We start from the raw sequence: 19,919 nt of genomic DNA, 5'->3' as shown, positions 1-19,919 counted from the left end.
AGAAACAAACCAAGATACTGGCTGGGCATGGTGGCTCATGCCTGTAATCTCAGTACTTTGGGAGGCCAAGGCGAGCAGATCACTTAAGTCAGGAGTTCCAGACCAGCCTGGCCAACATGGTGAAATCCGGTGTGTGCTAAAAATACAAAAGTTAGCCGGGCGTGGCAGTGCACACCTGTAATCCCAGCTACTCTGGTAGCTGAGGTGTAAGAATCACTTGAACCTGGGAAGCGGAGGTTGCAGTGAGACAAGATCGTGCCACTGCACTCCAGCCTGGGTGAGGAAGTGAGACTGTCTAAAAAATAAAAAACAAAAAAACAAAAAAAACCAAGGTACCTTTTAAAGAGCTTTTAGGATCATTAAGACCATTCTACACGCCATTACCTACTAATCAAAAGAAAAGTTAAAATTTTTGAGAGGGAAGAAAAATTTTATCTAAATAAATTCTATATTTTTTTCTGACTTACTATGACCTGAAACTGATTACCACATCAATTTTTCACCAGGAAGGGGATTTGTAACAGCAACAATACTGCCCTAAGAACTGAGTTTAATCATCAGATTCATTTCCTCCAATACATGTGTTCTGAGATTTATTGCCCACTCATCTTCTCTTTCCATGGGCTATCAAGTTTTTATTTAAAAAATTACTGTAGCCGGGCGCGGTGGCTCACGCCTGTAATCCCAGCACTTTGGGAGGCCGAGTCGGGCAGATCACGAGGTTAGGAGATCGAGACCATCCTGGCTAACACAGTGAAGCCCCGTCTCTACTAAAAAATACCAAAAAATTAGCCGAGCGTGGTGGCGGGCGCCTGTAGTCCCAGCTACTGAGGAGGCTGAGGCAGGAGAATGGCGTGAACCCGGGAGGCGGAGCTTGCAGTGAGCTGAGATTGCGCCACCGCACTCCAGCCTGGTTGACAGAGCGAGACTCCGTCTCAAAACAAAAACATTACTAATAACTAGGTAAAGTTACATTTTAAATCTCTAACAACTTACAAATATGCTTTAGAGGTCTATCCTATTTTTAGATTTAGTAAGCCAATCAATATTCCACAGAACTGGAAGTTCGCATAGCTATAGGTGCATTTACAAACATGAGTACACGTCATCTGGTTTGCAATTGTTATAAATATGGTAAGCTTGTATGCAGACATGAGTCATTTTGTTAACTGATAGAGCATGAAATATAAGAGAGTTATTAAATAAAATATGGAAATATTAGGTTATTAAATTCAATTAACTTTTATTAAATAACATGGAAATATTAGGTTATTAAATTCAATTAAATAAACTTTAAAATGTATATTAATTCAGAATATTTTAATGAGATACTTTCACTTAATTAAGACTATTAATCATTAAGGCTATTTGGATAAGATGGTTACGTTGAGTTTATCTTCTTTTTATAAGCATATATTGTATTATTTTCAAAAGGGAGGAAGAATACAATCTTGTTAAAAAAATCACAATATGTAAAAATGTATACCTTTTAAAAGTGGAGGTTATATCAATCTTCAAGAAGAAAAGTCACATGGTAGTGAATTAATAAAAAGTCATTGTTTTTAAAAACATAATCTGAATTATTTCCTTAATTTTTATCTGAATTAAAGTGGACATTTAATTATTTTGATTCTTTAAAATCTACTCTTCAGCAGTTTCTGTGAACCAATACGGAGATAGGCAGACGATCTACAACTCTATCTGAGTATGTACCTTTCTATAGACACTTTCCGTAAACGGAGGATTAACATCAGAGCAGGGTTGGAAAATTATGTCAACTCTATTTGGTGAACTCCTTCTGGGATTACCTCACTCTCTTCTGCCAATTTTTATTTCTTATTACTTATGATTATACCATGAATCTAATTATTTAATTTGTCAATTTGACACAATTTGTTCTTAAATAAAATAAATAATACATAAGCGCAGCTGACTTTGAACTACTTACTTTCTAAAGGCAATGCATGAAACAGTATCAGAACTGGTTTTCAAAATGAAGTTTTAGAATAGTTTTCTCAGCCAACCAAATAAGGTCAATCTTCCATGAATCACATCAGTATACAAACAGAAATTAAAACTTTAACAAATTCCTTCTTTAGTTACTGATTCCAACAATCTTCCTACTCCAAAATTTATGGGTGCTGTCAATAACAGTTAAATTGACTAACCAAAATTTTTTGCTTTTTTTCCCCCTACAACAGGGGAAAAAAATGAACAGTGAAATGGCTTAGAATTAGCAGTAGAGGAAAGAGTTAAAATAAGAAAAACCTACAATGTGAAAACCAATGCTTTATCCTCAGGTAGCTGAAAAATCTTCACTAAAGCTGTGATTTCACTTTTCAGGTCCTAAAATCTAAATGTCACACTCCACCCCCTCCCCCACCAAAAACAGTATAAATTGTAGAAAACATTTTATAGCATTTAAAAATTCCAATGATCAGTAAGCATATATTATAGTCTCAACTTAATTTGATGTTCCATTTACATAAGAAATAAAGGAGGAGGACAGGGAAAGAAGAATGGCATAGCCAAAACAACTAAATTTTTAACATATATTTTCTGTAAAGCTAGTTAAAAACAAACACTATAGCTCATGTAATTTTTAGGTGTAAGTGTAGGGTTGGAAATAATTAAAATGTTACCTTTGCCAAGTAATTCCCAATGTATCCTCACTGGTACTGGGGTATAAATGCCTGCCGTTTTGATTCATGGTCCAGTCACAAATCCTCAGCTGTCAATTGAAACCTAGCAGTCAGATATGGATCGAGCAGTACTACAGTTTTTAGTATTTAAATGAACACATGCAAACTAGTACTGTACATGGCATTAACCTTACTTTCCCAAGAGGCAACTTAAAGAAAAAAAAAAAAAAGCAAAAAAAAAATCTTATTCTTGAAAAGCAAAATTCCTAGACTCTTTTTTAGAAAAAGCTATTGCAATATGCTTCTCTATTAATTAAAGCATACAAGAGAAACAAGTGCTTAGAACATAACAATTAGCCATTATTAGAGTACAAATTGAGCTGGAATGAAAGCAAACGTTAATGTTCAATAGAGAGATATATTTTAGAAAGAAAATAAAAATGCTTTTTTTCTATGCATCACACCAAATAATCTGCACTGAATAAAATAATCAATAACTTTAAGCATGCAGTTTGCAAAACATAGAAGACATGCAGTTTAGAGGAGAAAAGGCCCACCTTACAAACATTCGCCCTAACTTGCTTTTAGAAGCATCAAGGTCTTCAGTTTTAACCTTTTACTAATTTTGTTTTGCTTAAACTGGCATTGTTTAGAAAGAGTTGATAAGCATTTCTAGTTTTATTTTAAACTCAGAGTAATGGCATTTAAAATACTTTACTACATCTGAAGAAAGTGAGGAATGCACTGAATACAAGCTGAAACAAATTCTTCCCAGATCTCCGAATCATCAGCTCTGCCCTTCAGAGATTGTTCGAGTAACCCTATCCAGCTCTGCTTGGTTAACAGCTGCCCTACAGTGCTAGCAGATTTATTGAAAAGATATATTGCTTATTTTTATTCTTAAGAAAGTAAACATCTGGTTTGGGGGGGAAACACAGTAGAAAATCATCGTTTTTAACCTTCAGATGGCCACACTGTAAATTAACAGCATCTTACATTGAAAAGATGACTTCTTCACAGTAATCCACTAAACCTTGTTTGCTGCTTTTCAGTGAGAATTTCCAGATGATGACTGGAACCAAAGTACCATAAATTATCATAAATTTAAAATTTATGATAAACTATTTTAAACATTTCTGATAATGTTATGGCCAAAGAAATAGGCTATTAAGAATCTTTACTTTCCCTTTTAGACTCTCGAGCTTCTGCACACACTAAGTAATAGTGATTCAGGAGTTTTAGAAAGATAGTTTTTGCTCATTTTTCTATCGATCTATGAGGATCCAAAAATACTAGCTAAAATTTCCAAACCATGTGTTTTAGTTATTTGCATATTTCAGGATTTCAAGTAAAAGTGATTTTATGATTTAAAGAACTGAAAAAAATTCCCTGCATATACATAGATAGATCAACAGATTGATAGACATGTAGATTCTGCTCAGGATATATGTCATAAAGAAGTCATAAATCAGTAAATAAATTAGAAAGAAAAATAAATATTCTTTTTTTTTTTTTTTGAGACAGGGTCTCACTTCATCACCCAGGCTGGAATGTAGTGGCACCATCTCAGTTCACTGCAACCTTCACCTCCCAAGTTCAAGCAATTCTCCTGCCTCAGCTTCCCAAGTAGCTGGGATTACAGGAGTGTGCCACCATGCCTAGTTAATTTTTGTTAGTAGAGATGGGGTTTCGCCATGTTGGCCAGGCTGGTCTCGAACTCCTGACCTTGAGTGATCCGCCCACCTCAGCCTCCTGAAGTGCTGGGATTACAGGTGTGAGCCACGGGTGCCTGGTCATAAATATTCTTAAAACGGACCAAAATACTCACATGAAGGATAAAAAAGTATTACTTTGCTTTGTTTTAAATCAGATGACATACTTTCAATATTTCAAAGAAGTAAATGTGTTCAGTCTAGCGGGAAGCAATATGGCAAGATTTCTTAAAAGTTCTCAAAATGGGTCGTCTAATCAAATTTAGTGTGATGGGGCAAATTGTTTTCTGTTTTTTTTTTTTTTTTTTTACAGTTTTTTTTTACTGTAAAAGTTTTAAAAGTACAATGAAAACAATAAAAAAACAGGTCAAGAAACTTGGCTTTGTATAACAATAATGTTAATGATTTATCACTCACTGATTGTACTCTAGTCAATGAAAATGGAAGGGTTTTGTTTAATTTTTATTTGTTTGTTTTTTGAGACAGGCTTTCCCTCTGTGGCTCATGCTGGAGTTCACTGGTACGATCATGGTTCACTGCAGCCTCAACCTCCAGAGATCAAGTGATCCTCCCACCTTAGTCTCCTGAGTAGCTGGAACTACAGGTTCGTGCCACCATGCCTGGCTAATTAAAAAAAAAAACATTGTAGCGATAAGATCTTGCTATGTTGCCCAGGCTGGTGAAAATGCTAGTTTTGAATCAAACATTTGGAAGAGGGGAGATGTATATTTAGGCATAGTACATATTAACTATGTTAATTATTAACTTCAGATTAGTATCTATGGGACTCTCAGCTTAGGTTGGAGAAGTTTTCAGAAAAATAATATGCTTTCACAAAGCCAGGGGAATCTAAATACCACTCACTGATTGGCTTATTGTCCCACAGACAACTGTAGGACCACATCTCCTCAGAAGGATGTGTTGTAAATGAGTTAGTTTTTTTGTTGTTAATGTTGCTAATATTTTGTCTGTTTGTTTGTTTTACCACCCCCAAAAATGTCAAGTGGGCTATCTTTGACCATATGCTGCACACTTAAAAATGAACATATTTTTGGACTTTTCTTTTCTAAAAGTAGTCCCAAAGGGGATAAACCTGACTACAGCTATTCATTATCATCTATTTAAGATATATGCAATAGAAATATTTTCTCCCAAACAGAAAAATATGCTTAAGTACATTCAAAATAAACAATAAATATATTTAGCAATAATTTAATGCCAAATAAATTGGCAATATATTAATTAGCATTGAATTTCCTTTTAGTTACTAAAAATGTAAAATATAAGAAACTTAATTATCTGTTTAGATTGTGCACTACCATTATCAACATTTCTTGAAGTTTCTGAGGAGACACGCTATAACTTAAGCCAGGTTACTTGAGCAAGAGCCTCTCTCTTCATGTTGGTTTTTTTCAATTAATAAACCTTCTTGGTCATAAAGCACCTTGGAACTAACAAAACTCCCTGATAAAGTGAAATTTTAAAGTGATGGTATGGGTGGGGGATGCAATTAAATCATTAAAATAGAAATCACTTATTCACCAAAGATTTCCATGATAGTAATTCCTAAGAAAATCAATTTCTAATCTTATTTGACCAAGATATTCCTGACCAAGCAAATTTTGAACAGACTCGATATATTAAAAGGTTAATACTACATGTATTTAAGCTTCTTTTGGGGTCATGTTACATATTCTTGCCTTTAGCATAATTCAGTTTTCCTAATAAAAAATAATTTTACATTAGGCTTTAAATAAGTTTAACATAATAGGTGATAATCTTTTTTGAGTTTGGGGTGGTGATTCCTTAGTTTCTGTCCTGTGACAGAATCAGTGTTAGGTAATTCAGCTGTAAATTCTCTTTTTTTATTTTAAAACTTTAATTTTAAGTGGCACATAAATACATGCCTTTCATTTATATAGAATTTTTCTAAGTTCAAAGCTTTAAGAATGCTGTAAGAATTTTTCCAAGTATTTTTTATTATGAAATAGGAAATTGCTTTTATCTCCCAATAGTAATCAAATTTAAAATACCAAGTGCCACTCAGTTTAGAAATTTAGTCTGTTAGAATTGTCTGTTTTTATGTGGAGGTGGGGAACAATTCTTATTTTTGTAACAATATAGACTCTCAAAAAGAACTGATCATATGCATATCCTTACAAAAATGCACACTCATATAAATCATTTTAATCCTTTAATTTATATGCACATACCAATATGAAATTCTATTGTCTAGAAAATGCCCAGAATTTCAAAACCAAATAAAAGGTGAACTAAGAAAGTAAGATTATCTTCCAAAAAAGCTATCAGTAAAAAGGGAAGGTTGGAACAGTTTAAACAAGTAAGGAAGATGTGAAGGTGAAGTTTTCACTGCATATGTTCTTAGGGTGGAGTTCTGTGGTCTCTGGAAGGAGAACCCTGTTCCTGGCCCAATTCAAATCAGATTGCTTCAAAGAAAAAAAGAAAAAGGATAGGGGCCATCTGGTTCCTTTCAAATGGCTACATAAAGAGGAAACACCTAAGATTTGGATCATTATCCTTTCCTAAACTACACTCAAATAATCATGTAAGTAGCAGATAGCCATAAAGAATTAATATTGCTTGTGACTTCAGACTAATAGTTTGTTTATTCAAATGGGGGTCCTCCTTTGTTATTAACAGGGTCTTTTGTTAAATACACAGCAATTAGCTTTGGGAACAAAAGAAAGAAGGTAAGCAAAATGTTCTACTTTGCTAGACTCAGCAAACAGGCTGAGGTACTAACAGTTCCTACGATGACAACAAATCTCAACTGAACCAATAAACCATTAAACTGTGAACAGAACAATCAACACAGGCAAATTTACCTTCTCACTTTTTTTTCTTTTTACGTTTAGAATGGCCCTCAGGAGAACATCTTGAAAGGTATGTTTTATGTTTTCTTGTGTTTCTTCATTTCTCCAGACCCTCAATGAAACAGATTTTTAAGGGGTGAAGGTTCTTTTTGCGGTGGAAAACAGATGCTAAAATTCCAATATCCAATATTCATACTTTGGATTAGGAGAATTTTATTTTATTGCTATTATTAATTACCTACATGGAGCAAATTAAATGGTCTCTGGATGAATAGCATGTAACCTCTGAAGGAATGGTATGAACAAGAAAAATGGTCAGAATAAAATTGTGTTGTATGTTTCACATACAACACATGCAAAAAAAAAAACAACAAAAAAAGATACTCAAGATCATCCTCATATCTTAAAAGTCACTTCTAGTGCCAATTTCTGAAAGTCATGTTTCTTCATATTTAATTTAATTAGCAGAAGTAGAATTAACTTAAATGAGTATGCATAGTCCATGAGCAGAATAAACATTATTAACCATAAATCATAAGATAAGTATTAGAAAATGAAAGATTTTGTTTTTAAATTAGAGGCTACTACAACTTGTAAATTTTAAGGTTTCAAGGGACTTTGGAGCTCATGTAGTTCAACCTCTTCATTTTCCTTTCCAAGGTTTAAGGACTTGTCCAAGGTTAGAAATGCCCTGTCACATCAACACTAAAACCCAAACCTTCTGACTCCTAATCCCTGGTTCTCACCCACTACACCAGTTGCCTGTCATTGTTCCTTTCCTACCCTGTCCCTTACGTGCAGTTCAAGAATATTTAATGCTAAAATATCTGTAAATATAACCTTCAGAATTCCCTCTACCTCCCTGATTCAACTGAGATCTAAGTTAATATTTTCAGAAAAGAAGATAATTTTTTCCTTGTGTTTTTGTTGATTAAAGTTAAGGTTACATAAAATGTAATTTTACTTTTACATTAATTAGAACAGCTTATCTGGATATTAGTCTTTGATTCCCAGTAAAGGTAAGTGAACAAACCAGTGAATGACAAAAGACAGACAATGGAAGGATTTTTTGAATTTAAGAACTAGCCAAAGAGCTAAACATTTGCATAGCCATTATTTCGACTGAAACTTCCTTTAAATGTGTTTCCTTTCAAGCCAGCATACATGAAAAGTGACCTCTTATCCACTTACATACCTACCCAGAAGTCATGTGATAGCGTTTTACGTCAAGCTGTCAATTATGATAACAGACACAATAAGAACAGCCCAAGTGTTGATAGCCTGCTTCCTGACTGTATTGAAAAGTTTGTTCATAGTCCACTTGTGTCCTTTTAATTGCTTGCCTCTAATAAATGACTACCTTTCCAATGGTAGTACCAAGCTTTGGCTTTGCCATTTGCCAGGACAAATATTATAAGAAGATTTAAACTAATATCTTAGTTTAAAAAAATCCTACAGAAGTAATTTCTTAAAAAGGCCATTTTGTGTAACAGAAATTTTCAGTGTAATGAGAAGTACTTTCAAATTCTAGTTTTAAAAACAAAAGTGTTATAAGAAAAGTGTTGAAACAATTTAAATATAAACTAGACCAGTAATTGAAATTCAAATAATAGCATTATATAGTCATGCAAGAGATGGAACATGCTGAAGCCCAAGCACCAATAAAATCCATGCAACTGTGAGAAGTAATGCAAAGACCTGAATTGATCAGGCCACTGATTCATTAGCTCTTATTATAGGTAATATATATATAGTCAGGAGATTATAATTTTGAGATTATGAAAATAAGACCGATTTCTTATAAACTAGACTTTACTTGACTTTATTGTCTCACTTAGGGAAGGCAAAAGCGAGCTCCTAATTTATTCAATTGAAATCTGAAATATACATCAAAGGTTAATATGTACTTCAATGGCTTGTTTGAATGGTGAACTTTTATTTCTAAACAAGAAGCTTCTTAGCTGCAAACTTTTTATTTCCAACTTACAATGAGATTTTTAAATATATGTTGATGTACAATAGTAAGAATTTAGGCTCTTACTATGACCTTAGACTCATATGTAATGGTGATAATCAAATTAGCCAGATTCTCTTGTATTAGTACTACCAAACTTTCTATGATAGCAAAGGAAGGAGGCCTGAAATTAGCAACTCACTATGAGGTAGACCAGATAAGAAACTGGTGCTAATTCAAGTAAGTTGTCTCTTATTATTCATCCATGCTAAAATTGTTAGACTGAATTATAAAATAATTTCTATATTTTCTAAGCAACATCCAACACTCTGATTGATAGTTCCCATTTTCTCAGGGAGATAAAATTTGGGAAACGTGGTTCCTTCATTGCCTATCATAACAAATTTGCACAATGTGTTCGTGAATTATAAAGTATGAGAGAGAAAAGGATATACTGCATTTTACTGAACTTCTATGAAGTTAAGTCGGGGCAGGGGGGTGTTCCACATTTCTGAAAATGTTCCAAACCATAAAAAGACATTTCTCAGCAGAGACTAATGAGTTCAGTTTGCCAAAGCAGGACCCATGAGTTCTTCAAGCCACCAAAACCATCTTCCAATAGAAAAGTTAAAGAAGAATGAAGCTCCAATTGAAGTTCTGATTTTAAGATTTCCCCCATGCCAATAGCGAATGCAATAACTAAGCCAATAATCCCAAAGACAGACTAGCTCTAGACTTGAAAAGTATTCAAGATTGTGTTAAGAGATAAAGAAAAAGTCTAAAGTCAAATACTGATCAGCTGGTATGTGCTGACTATTATGACTGATTAGAGAGGATTATTTTTAATGGCAGATTATCAACTGGTTTACATGAACCTTTTTGAAATAGTCTCCAGGACTATGTGAATTTATTTTTTAGATTCAAATGAGATATATTTTCAGTGATAGCTGAACTTTCTTCCAGTCAGAATAAACTAGTATTCCCAAGCAGTTAGCAACCAATGTCATCAGCAATAATTATTATAAAAAGGAACACAAAGATGTATAATTACTAATAACAATTGTCTGTGTACCAAGTAAATGATATGAAAGTGTATACTTTTAGTATTCAGATTTGACACTATGAATGTATTACTCTTACAGGTGAAGTACAGGGTTCATTTTAACATTAGAAAGCTTTTCATCTTAATTTGATAATGCTACTAAGCTTATGTATTAGAAAATGACCAGATTGGAAACTCCACTGTAGTATCATCTTGTGGAAAGATTATTTATAAAATAGTCAAAATTACACGACCACTTTAAATTTATCATTAACTCTAATTTATGTAGGCTGTATTGAAGTTCTTTTCTAAGAAAAACAACACTCAAAACTACACATCAGTACTTTTCATAACCTAAAAGGATAAATCTTTATAAAGCAGCCACCATGAACTGAAGAATGTACCTGGTGACGATATTTATTCTTAAAGAGTCATGTATATTAAAGGCTATAGGGAATGTTTAAAAGAACCCTCTCAGACTAAAGCACTGTCTTTCTAGTTTTGAATTTCTCCTAGCTAATATAACACGATTGATTACCTTTATTTCATGTACCCCTTGATTTTCCTTTTCATTCATCATTGAGTGCTTTAAACCAAATGCATTTAGAAACTGCCTCTAGAAGAATGGTCTCTTTTAAATCTTTGTAAAGTAATGAAAGGACACAGTAAATCAATCTCATTTCTACTGAAGGAAAGAATAATCTTTACTCTACTGAAGTCATTTAAACTATTTCTGTTTCTTTATTCCTGGATAGTAAACATAAAACTTCATTTCTATAATTCTTTTAAAATTTGAAAGGCTAAAATGAATAGGCTTTTGACTCTAGCCTTAGTTTACTAATATACATCTATAGCATGATATGCATTTATTTACAGGTATTTTCTGCATGCCTCAAAACTGGAGTTCATTATAAAATAAAGCATATATGGGCTTCTTCAAATTAAAAAGTAGCACTAACTCTTTCATTACATAGAGGACAAATTATCTGTCTGCATGGTATTTAACATTTTCAGCTATAAAGAACTTTTTTTTGCTTCCAAAGATTAATATATATCATGTATTCCTTAAGTATTAACTATAGTTGACTGAACAAAATGTATTCACATTGTAAGTGGTCTCGATTCAATGTTGTCCACTTAAATAAGTGGCTGTCTTCTTTGATTTTAAAATAGTTTATAGTTCTAGAACTCATAGTTTTTAAAATATATCATGTGCCAGAATGCTATCTACATTAAAATTCATATTTTCATGATGCTTGCTAAGTTTTCTTGATATATTTTTAGATATGTGAAAGAAGTAATTCTTATGTTAATGGACTTTCGTAATCATAATTACATGAGGCTTCAACATTTATCATAAGGGATAAGAAAATTAAAGCTGCCATAGGTTAGGGTAGTGGAGGAGGAAGGCTGCCTTCAAATACATGGAATTGGTCAGAGTATTCTAACTAGCATTTGGGGCTAAAGGTTTACATAATGGAGGCATGTTTTATGCATTAAAAATTAACTGGAAATTAGAGATGTGTCATAAAGAATAATGCAAATCCCATGAGAAAAATATTCCTGAGAATATGTGTAATGATTTTTAAAAGAACAAGTTTCTAAACTTATACATCCTGCATATGTTTTTTAAAAAACACAATGGACACATACATCTGTCAAATAGAACCATATTCTAGTAATTATAACTCATTTCATATTATAACAATTTTAGAGGTGAAAAAAAAGCAACATTCCAGAGAATTATGTTGAGAAGCCAATGGCTGGCAAAACCACTAATTATTATTTGGTATTTTCATAACTGTGTACAGATGTTTTCAGTTAGTTCTCACTCTTTTGGTTTGTTTTGTTTTGCTTTTTTTAAACCTGGCAAAACATCAAGTATCCTGAATAAGCTATCATCTTTATGATTTTCTCTGAGCTCTGCATGTGGTGACCTTTAATATGCAGTCTGCCCCCTTGGGCTGCAACTGGAAAGGACTTGAGAACTCCACACCAAGCACAGTTGAGGTAGGCCACAACAAGGGTATGTGAGGTGAACAGATCAAGAATGAAGTAAGTGGGCAAAAGTATCTTACTACCTATACAAAAAGTCATATATATGCACAGGCAATTTATAAATAAAGAGCGAGTTAGTTAACACCAGCTCTTTATTATTTATTATAGCCTAATTTTCCCCTATGTAATATTTTGCATACTGTTAATTTCAAACTGCTCTGCTATCAAAACTTGAGAGCAGCAAACATATGCATCATAAAATATATTTAAATTCGGAACTGTTTAGAATTATGTCTCTTATCCTGTAACTAGAATCGTGGGATTTCTACATTGGTATGGTCCATGCTTTTGACTGTGGCTGATCTGTTTATAAGCCACCATTAATCCTGGCTGTATATTTTCACAGTTTGGGTAAACACTTCATTTGCATTAAATTTACAGCATTAATGAGATGTGAAATTTAAAATGCTACTAGAAACATAAATGATGTAAGAAAGCAGAACCAAAAAAAAGTGTTTTATCACATCTGAAATCAGTAAACCAATTTAAAGCTATTAAAATAGGAATGAAGTGTCGCCTGAGATTTTAACTTCATAACTCATCGTCTTGGACTAAAATACAAATGTGAGGAGCAAAACATCTGGAAAATAAGAAATCACTCAAAAACTCGAATTATATACTGCTTCTATTCTCGTTGGCTTTAAAACAGTTTGCAGTTTTTGTCTTTGAAAGCTATAGTCTGTAAGTTCTCAATAGCCAATGAGACTGAGAAAAATACACTTTGGCTGAAACACTATTACTCATGGATGTTATCAATATATGCTACAGAGATGGAAAAGGTCATGAGCCAATTTGAGAAACTCTACTCAAAGAGGTGAGAAACAAAGGATCAATGAGAAAAAATTCTGGGAAATGAAATGATCAGTTTTGGTCTCAGAAGCCCCGGGAGCCCCCTTCTGAGTCCGGATCTGAGAGGCAACATGGAGAAGCACGGAAGCGAAAGCGTGGCTACACCGTCACACCTGGGTGAAACTTGCCCACCTGTTGCTGATGTAGGAAGGATGGGTCTCTTGGGCTTAGTCCCACATATCGATTGGCTTGAGATGTGCCTGAGGCTGTGTAGGCTGATTAAGGAAGAACAAAAACAAAGATAAAAATTGTGAACTATCAGAACGAACACCCTGTCCATGTATAAGAAACCCAGAGAAGTGGGATTTGCAACCAAAAAAAAAAAGTGTCTTCATTTCTCTTCTCTTTTGTCTGAGTGAATACCAAGTGATAGAAAAGAAATAATAATTGACTTCAAATCAACTAGTTTATTCCCCCTAAAAAATCTATCCAGTAAAGCAGATCTCATACTTCAGTGCGGGTGTCTCACACTTACATGCTCTAGTAACTGTCCTGTGGAGGTATTAAGGATTGGATAAATAGAAGGGCCCTGTTCCCAGACGTACTTTTTCACCAGATAGTAGTTGTCTAATATAAAATAATCAATGATGGTATATGACTCTAAATGTAAAGCAGACTGAAAGTCCGCCAGGAAAAAGTGACAGCTTTTAATGATGGAATTTAAGCAGATGTTCTTAATGATATGGGATGGAAAATGTCTTTCTTAAAAGTCTTGCTAAAAAGGAAATCAAATCTTACTATCATGAAGGAGGAGCCTATATCATGTAGAATGAATCAGCTCGGTATTTCACCTGTGAAAATGGCCTCAAGTCTGATAGGAATGTTTTTGAAAAAAAGTACTTCCCATAAGCACACATACAAAAATCAATTACTTGTAACTGATCCAGGAAGGAAGCTGGTGCACCTTTAAATAGTTGGCCACTAGGTAGTAAGTATATATGGTGACTATTCCTTACATTGTTATAGGCTCATTTGCAAGTACTTTTTGTACAATTGCTTTTTGCTTTTTGGTGTAGAGTAAATTTTTCACACACACACAAAAAAATGAATAGGGAGCTACTCCTAAAGACTTCTGTTACTTTTCACAAGGAAAGGAGTGAGGTATCTTCCCAGAACTAGGCAATCCCACTGCTCCATATTACCATATATTACCTTTATTGTTCTGAAGAAAGCTACACTGTTTGGTTTAAAACCACCAGATTAATGAGGAATCCAGGCTTCATTTTAAATGAACTGGCTTTCTAAAACCAATATATTAATTCTGCCTTGTTCACTTAAAGGACTGCAGAATTTGATCCATGGAAGCTTTTTTAGGTCAACTTTTTAAAAACAGTGAAGATGCTCACAATTCATATTTTAATTGCTCCTGAATAAGGGGACATGCAAGGCAGCCATCAGCAACCAGTGACCCCTACTCAATCTCCGAGCCTCTGGAATTCACCACACCTCACAGACAGCCGGAGATGAACCTCACCCTTACAGAAGAGCACCAAATCTATGCTGCTTTTTCTTTTCAACTATGAGAAAGAGCTTTCCTTGGCTTCTGTGTTTTCTTTGACCATAGTACTATATCAATTCAATGACCAGTTTTTTATTACTGGTGGTGCCTAAGAAGCTGGAGCTACAAGCTTGTTTATAGGAAAGAAAAACTACTCACTATGTTTCTTTTATGTAGGAGTGGAAAATGGACTGATGCAGCCATCTTTATACAACCAAGATATTCCTTTTGAATATTTTGTAATTTTACTAGTCAAATCAGATCCCTTTTTGAACAACCTGTATGTAAGTATAAAAACAATTCATTAACAAACAGGCTGAGGGTACTCCCATAAGTGAACTGTGATCATTTGGGTCTGATCCTCTCCTGAATCTCTTCTATTAATAACACCACAAGAGTAGGCATCAGAGTTTCTAGAACTTGGTTTTGACCATTTATCCTGTGATAATCTTTCAACTACTTAAAAAAAAAATCTTTGTTTTCTGTGTGCTTTTATTTAAATTGCTGACATTGTTTGCTCAAAGATGTCAAGACATCCACTTTTAAAATGAGTACTTAGTGTTTTGGTGACTGGAATGCACATAGCAAACCTCTAGAACAAAACAATTTTTAGTTCTTCCTGAGTAGGTCGCATCCATCTGTGCATTCAGGGAAGTATTCTAAGCACTAAGAATTACTGACGGGTATTACAAGCCTATAGGAACTTATTAATTTACGGGGCTCATGAATTTTGAGAAAGAAATGCTGAATTCACTGTACAAAGTACTGTCCATTTTTCTTATAGGGTTCCTTCCTAGTCTTTCAGAAACCATAAAAAAAAAAGAGCATCTTTCCAATGGCTGAGAAAGAACGAGTGGTGCATGCCTCTGATTGTCTCTGATTCACATGGAAATTTCAAGATCATGGGGATTTTCTTGCTCTAAGAAAGAAAAAAAAAGGTTTGAATTGAAGATATCTGTATAATTGGTGAGGTGCATGCTAATTCCACCAATTCGATAGCTTTATCCATTCTACTTCACCAATTTGTACATTCCAGCTCCAGAACTAAGAAGCTGACAGTTGGGTGAAACCACCTCAAAATTAATTTCTTCTATACTTCTGAGTATTTTACATGAAAAAACAAAGGAGTGATGCGGCTTATTGGTACGTGTTAGGAAGGTTCACTGGCTAAATCTCTGACATTTAAATGTTATGGCCACACTAAAAAGCACAGTATTTGATGTACCATGATAGGCAAAATAATCAAAAGGTTTTAAAAAAAAGCTTGCAGATAATGAAAGTACAGGTAGCTTACATGTGCCTAATACTAAGTTTTGAAATGTCCTCATCTGTTCCCAACCTTATGCGACTGTTTTTAACAATGACATAACCTACAATGATGTAAACATGCAATTACCTTACAGAGGCACTGATTCCATCTGCTTTGTGAAGGGGCTTGACTTCTATAGGAATGCTCCAATAAGTACCAATTACCTAATCTCTCTTTGGGTGATATGAAAACTTTGTATTCTGCATTATGTTACTCAGTGCAATTTCAATGTATACCCTGAACAAGCAGGCATGACTTATTATTTTTGTTATAGCTGTTAACTTAAACAAATGAGCCTCTCCCTTTTCAAATATGATTCACTGACTGGAATTTGAGAAGAGAGAGCCTGTGATAGCAGGGCCACATCCATGCCTGCTAGCTCCACTTAAATGAGAAATCTCCATCTGGTCGGGTAGCTGGAAAAATTGCCGTGTTTTTCACCTTGGATCAGATATCCAATGGTGCCTCTGATGGACATTTCTCATTTCCTACGGAAATACTTACTGGTTGCTGTAGGTGAAGCTGCCTCACCTTCAGTGGATGTAGTGATGGGTTTAGTATCTGTCATGCTCAGGGTCACAGGTCGCACTGCACTGGGATGGGGAGAGGGTGCCAAGACAGGAGTGAAATGGCCGGGCACTTTCCCTACTACTTGACCACTGCTGTTAGGCTACAAAACAAAAACAGAATGCCGGGTGAAGCAATCCAAAAGGCAGTCATCTTGTCCAGCAAGTCCACTCAGCACACACGACTGTGTGGATCCAGCACACTGCGCATAGGCGCCACACAGGCCCTCTCGAGTCGGAGTTGGAGAGGCCAGTCAATGGTTGGTAGTAATAAGGAGCAGCAGCATTTCAAAGAAGGTTTTCATCTTCAAAGCACGTCATGGTATAGGTGAATTCCTCTTTACAGCACCCCTGAGAGCCAGGTAGACTTGATCCTTTCATGTAGTAGGCCAAGAAACTCAAGTGCAGACTTAAATGCTTAGCCCAAAGGCTAAAATGGAATTCCTTACTGAACTAGCTACAGTTGGAACCCAATGCTTCCTTATTCTCTGCTCTTCATTTTCTATAATGAGTCAGTTTTGGCTTTTAGAACACAATTTTCACCTACATGATGATATCACTGAAACAAAGGACACAAAAATATCTAGGAGATCAAATACAACGAATTCTGGAATTTTCATCATTTACAGTCAAGAACCATTCTCCTGCATACAAAACTCTAGCTCTCTTACACACAGGTGTGCTGAGATGCACACATTAGGCAATTTAGATTCCGAGATCTATGGTCAACTTTTGATGATTTACTAATACAAGAAGACAGAATAAGATGTAAAGCATCTAAAATTTCAGAGGTCATACAATGATATAAAATGCTGAGCTACGTTTGTCCTTACACCTACAAATAAAAGATTTCCAAAGTAAATTAAACTGTACTGAGGGGAAGCAGAGGACAAGCAAATGAGCATTGTTATTTGAGTTACTCTTACATCCATGGTGGTGCATGGAGAGTTACACAAAACATTTATTGTTGACATTTGTGGGAATTAACAGAGAAAATCCCCTGGGCAATGATAGAAAAGATGTTATTATCTGAGTTTTAGCCCCTGGGTACAAAAATAGTTTCCGTGGTAGGAAACAAAATCCTAAGGACACACTCTTTGAAGAAATAGTGGAATATATTTTTCTAGACTGAGAATGTTATTTTTGATTATACCCATGTTGGAATTCTCCACTGCACGGTGTTCATTGCAATTTGCTGGGAGGCTATTCTCGGCAAGTATATAGTCTTTATAATCTGAACTGTTAAAGGCAAAAAAAAAATGAAGCAGAATATTTTTCTAAATATCTGCACATAAATTACAAGTAGACATTTATTTAGAGAAAAAGATGAACAGCTAATAACACTTAAATATTGTGACTTAGAGACATGAACTAAGTCTTCGGTTAGGCTCCTCAGAGGCCACATTATTTATTCTATAAAGAAAATGGACTTCCTGAATATCCTGATTATTCATCATGGGTAATTTTAAGTATTTAACTTGATGTCAGGAAAATTGACCAGAGTTTTCCAATATGGAAACCTATGGGAGAGTTACATCTTTAAACTAATTTTATTCAAAATATTCCATTGAATAGCATGACTGTCTCACTATAATTGGTGCAGCAGTAATGCAATTAATCTCAAAATTGCTGTGGGGAGGAAAAGGCATCTCAGTTGCTTATCTTAAAAATCAAAATCAGTGCAGTGCTGGAGAATATTGGGAAGCAACAGCTGACTAGAAGTGAATGGTGAAGGAATACTGATTTTTTTCCATTTCTAAAGCTAAAATGGTAAATACCAAGAATTCTAATTTGAAATGCAAATTAATTGGTTTTGAGTTGGAGTTAAAAATCAAAGCAGATACACTGTTCCTTAAAAAAAAAATCTGCAGTTAACTATAAAGACCCATTTTTCCTTTCAAAGGGAAAAAGTAGTTTGTTTCTACAGCAGACCATCCATTTCTGGTTATCTGAACATTGGAAATAAGTGCTTTAAATATCTTAAGAAAGAAGACAGGTCTCATTTTATCATTGGTGGTACATTCAATGGTAAAAATGTTTCTACATACAGTGTTCACCAAAACAGTTTGAAAGTACCTACCTGGAACAAAATGTCTGGAGCAGAATGACAATAATTTCAAGGAAATGCTGCCACCAAATATATTATCCTACCCTGACCATTCTACAAACTTCACCTACTGGAATTGAACAACATGAACTAGTAGACACTTCTCTCATTTGAAAAGAATAAAGGTGACAAAGAAAGAATTCCCAAGCCAATGCAGACAACTTTCCTAAAACTCAGGGTGAGAAGAATTGAGGGCTATTTTCTCCTCAGTTTTCTACTGGTTCAAACAGATGAAGCTACACTAAAAATTTCTATCTTTTAAGGCTGTTAATAGATGAACTTTCATACTGTAGATAGAAAAGAGAGAAGTCTTGTCTGAAGGTGAAGCTAACAGCATTAGGAAAGGATTATTCTACTTTATACACGGTTCCTATTATACAAAATCCTGAGAGTTTTTTTTGTTGCTAGTTTTTCTTTTTTTTTTTTTTTTTTGAGATGAGAGTAATATGCTTCCTTAGAAGGTGATATGTATCTTGAAAAAGTGAAGAAAAACTGAGAACAATATAGGCAGATTATCACCTAATATGCCCTCTTAACTTATAAAGAAATTGAAATATACGTAAAACAAGCACTGAATAATTAAAGAAATGTGTAACACTAAGGGCCTGATTTTAATTTGCATAATTTTTCCCCTAACAGTGCCTAATTAAGACATCAGTTAAAAAAAAAAATCCAATGGAACTCTAAGATTTTCCACACTGAATTAACGTTAAGGACTTTTAATGGATGTCTTAATTAGACTTTGTTATTCATGGAAATTCTACACAAATTAAAATCAGACCTTGTGTGCACTGTTCCCAGCTGAGTCTAGCAAAATGCTCTATGGAACTGAGACTTCTGAATCCATGAGCTGACAACAAATTTTATTTCTAAACGATATACTAAGATCCCACTCTTACTTAGCTGTCTTTAGTACTTCAGTCATGAAAAGTGCTACAACATTTTAACATTTTCTTCTAAAATACAAATAATAATTTTAACTTCAAATTCAAAATTCAATATTGAGTTTAATATCTCAGTCAGTCAAACTAAAAGTAATGATAACTTTTTAAGTAACCCAAAGGGTCCTGGATGCGTTGTTACTCTAAATTAAAAGTTCAGAAAGGACCATTTTGTTTCATTTTAACAAATTAAGACCAAAGGGATTTTTTTCTCACCTTTCTTTGCTAATTATAAATTGATAGACACACACTATTTACTAGCATTTCAGGAATGTTCCACAGTAGTAATGATAGAATGTTTGTGAAAATTCTCCAAAATATTAAAAGGTATAATAAGTGGACAGGAGTCTTAGAGGTAAAGCAGCAAAGCTAAATATCAGATCCTAATATCAAAATTACATTACATG

At 34.3% G+C, this 19,919-nt stretch overlaps 1 protein-coding gene across 30 annotated transcripts in view; it reads right to left on the bottom strand.

Moving 5' to 3' along the window:
* The window catches only part of NFIB (nuclear factor I B), a 450,108-nt gene that overhangs the window by 17,906 nt on the left and 412,283 nt on the right, over positions 1-19,919 (bottom strand). For 8 of the 30 annotated variants that reach the window (XM_034967168.2, XM_034967166.3, XM_034967165.3 and 5 more), the window contains exons 9-11: positions 16,403-16,568; positions 13,224-13,306; positions 2,643-2,731 (exon numbers count right to left, since the gene is read on the bottom strand). The exons of 9 other annotated variants lie outside the window; for them this stretch is intronic. In XM_034967168.2, the coding sequence (XP_034823059.1) occupies positions 2,643-2,731; positions 13,224-13,306; positions 16,403-16,568 (338 nt within the window). The remainder of the gene's footprint in view (positions 1-2,642; positions 2,732-13,223; positions 13,307-16,402; positions 16,569-19,919) is intronic. 13 more of the 30 variants (XM_034967175.3, XM_057298745.2, XM_055092128.2 and 10 more) reach the window with 4 other exon arrangements.

This window comes from Pan paniscus, chromosome 11 (genome assembly GCF_029289425.2).
Source record: "Pan paniscus chromosome 11, NHGRI_mPanPan1-v2.0_pri, whole genome shotgun sequence".
In the NCBI taxonomy this organism is placed as follows: domain Eukaryota; kingdom Metazoa; phylum Chordata; class Mammalia; order Primates; family Hominidae; genus Pan; species Pan paniscus.
The sequence above is the reverse complement of the archived record's forward strand: the minus strand, read 5'-3'. Positions and strand labels throughout refer to the sequence as shown.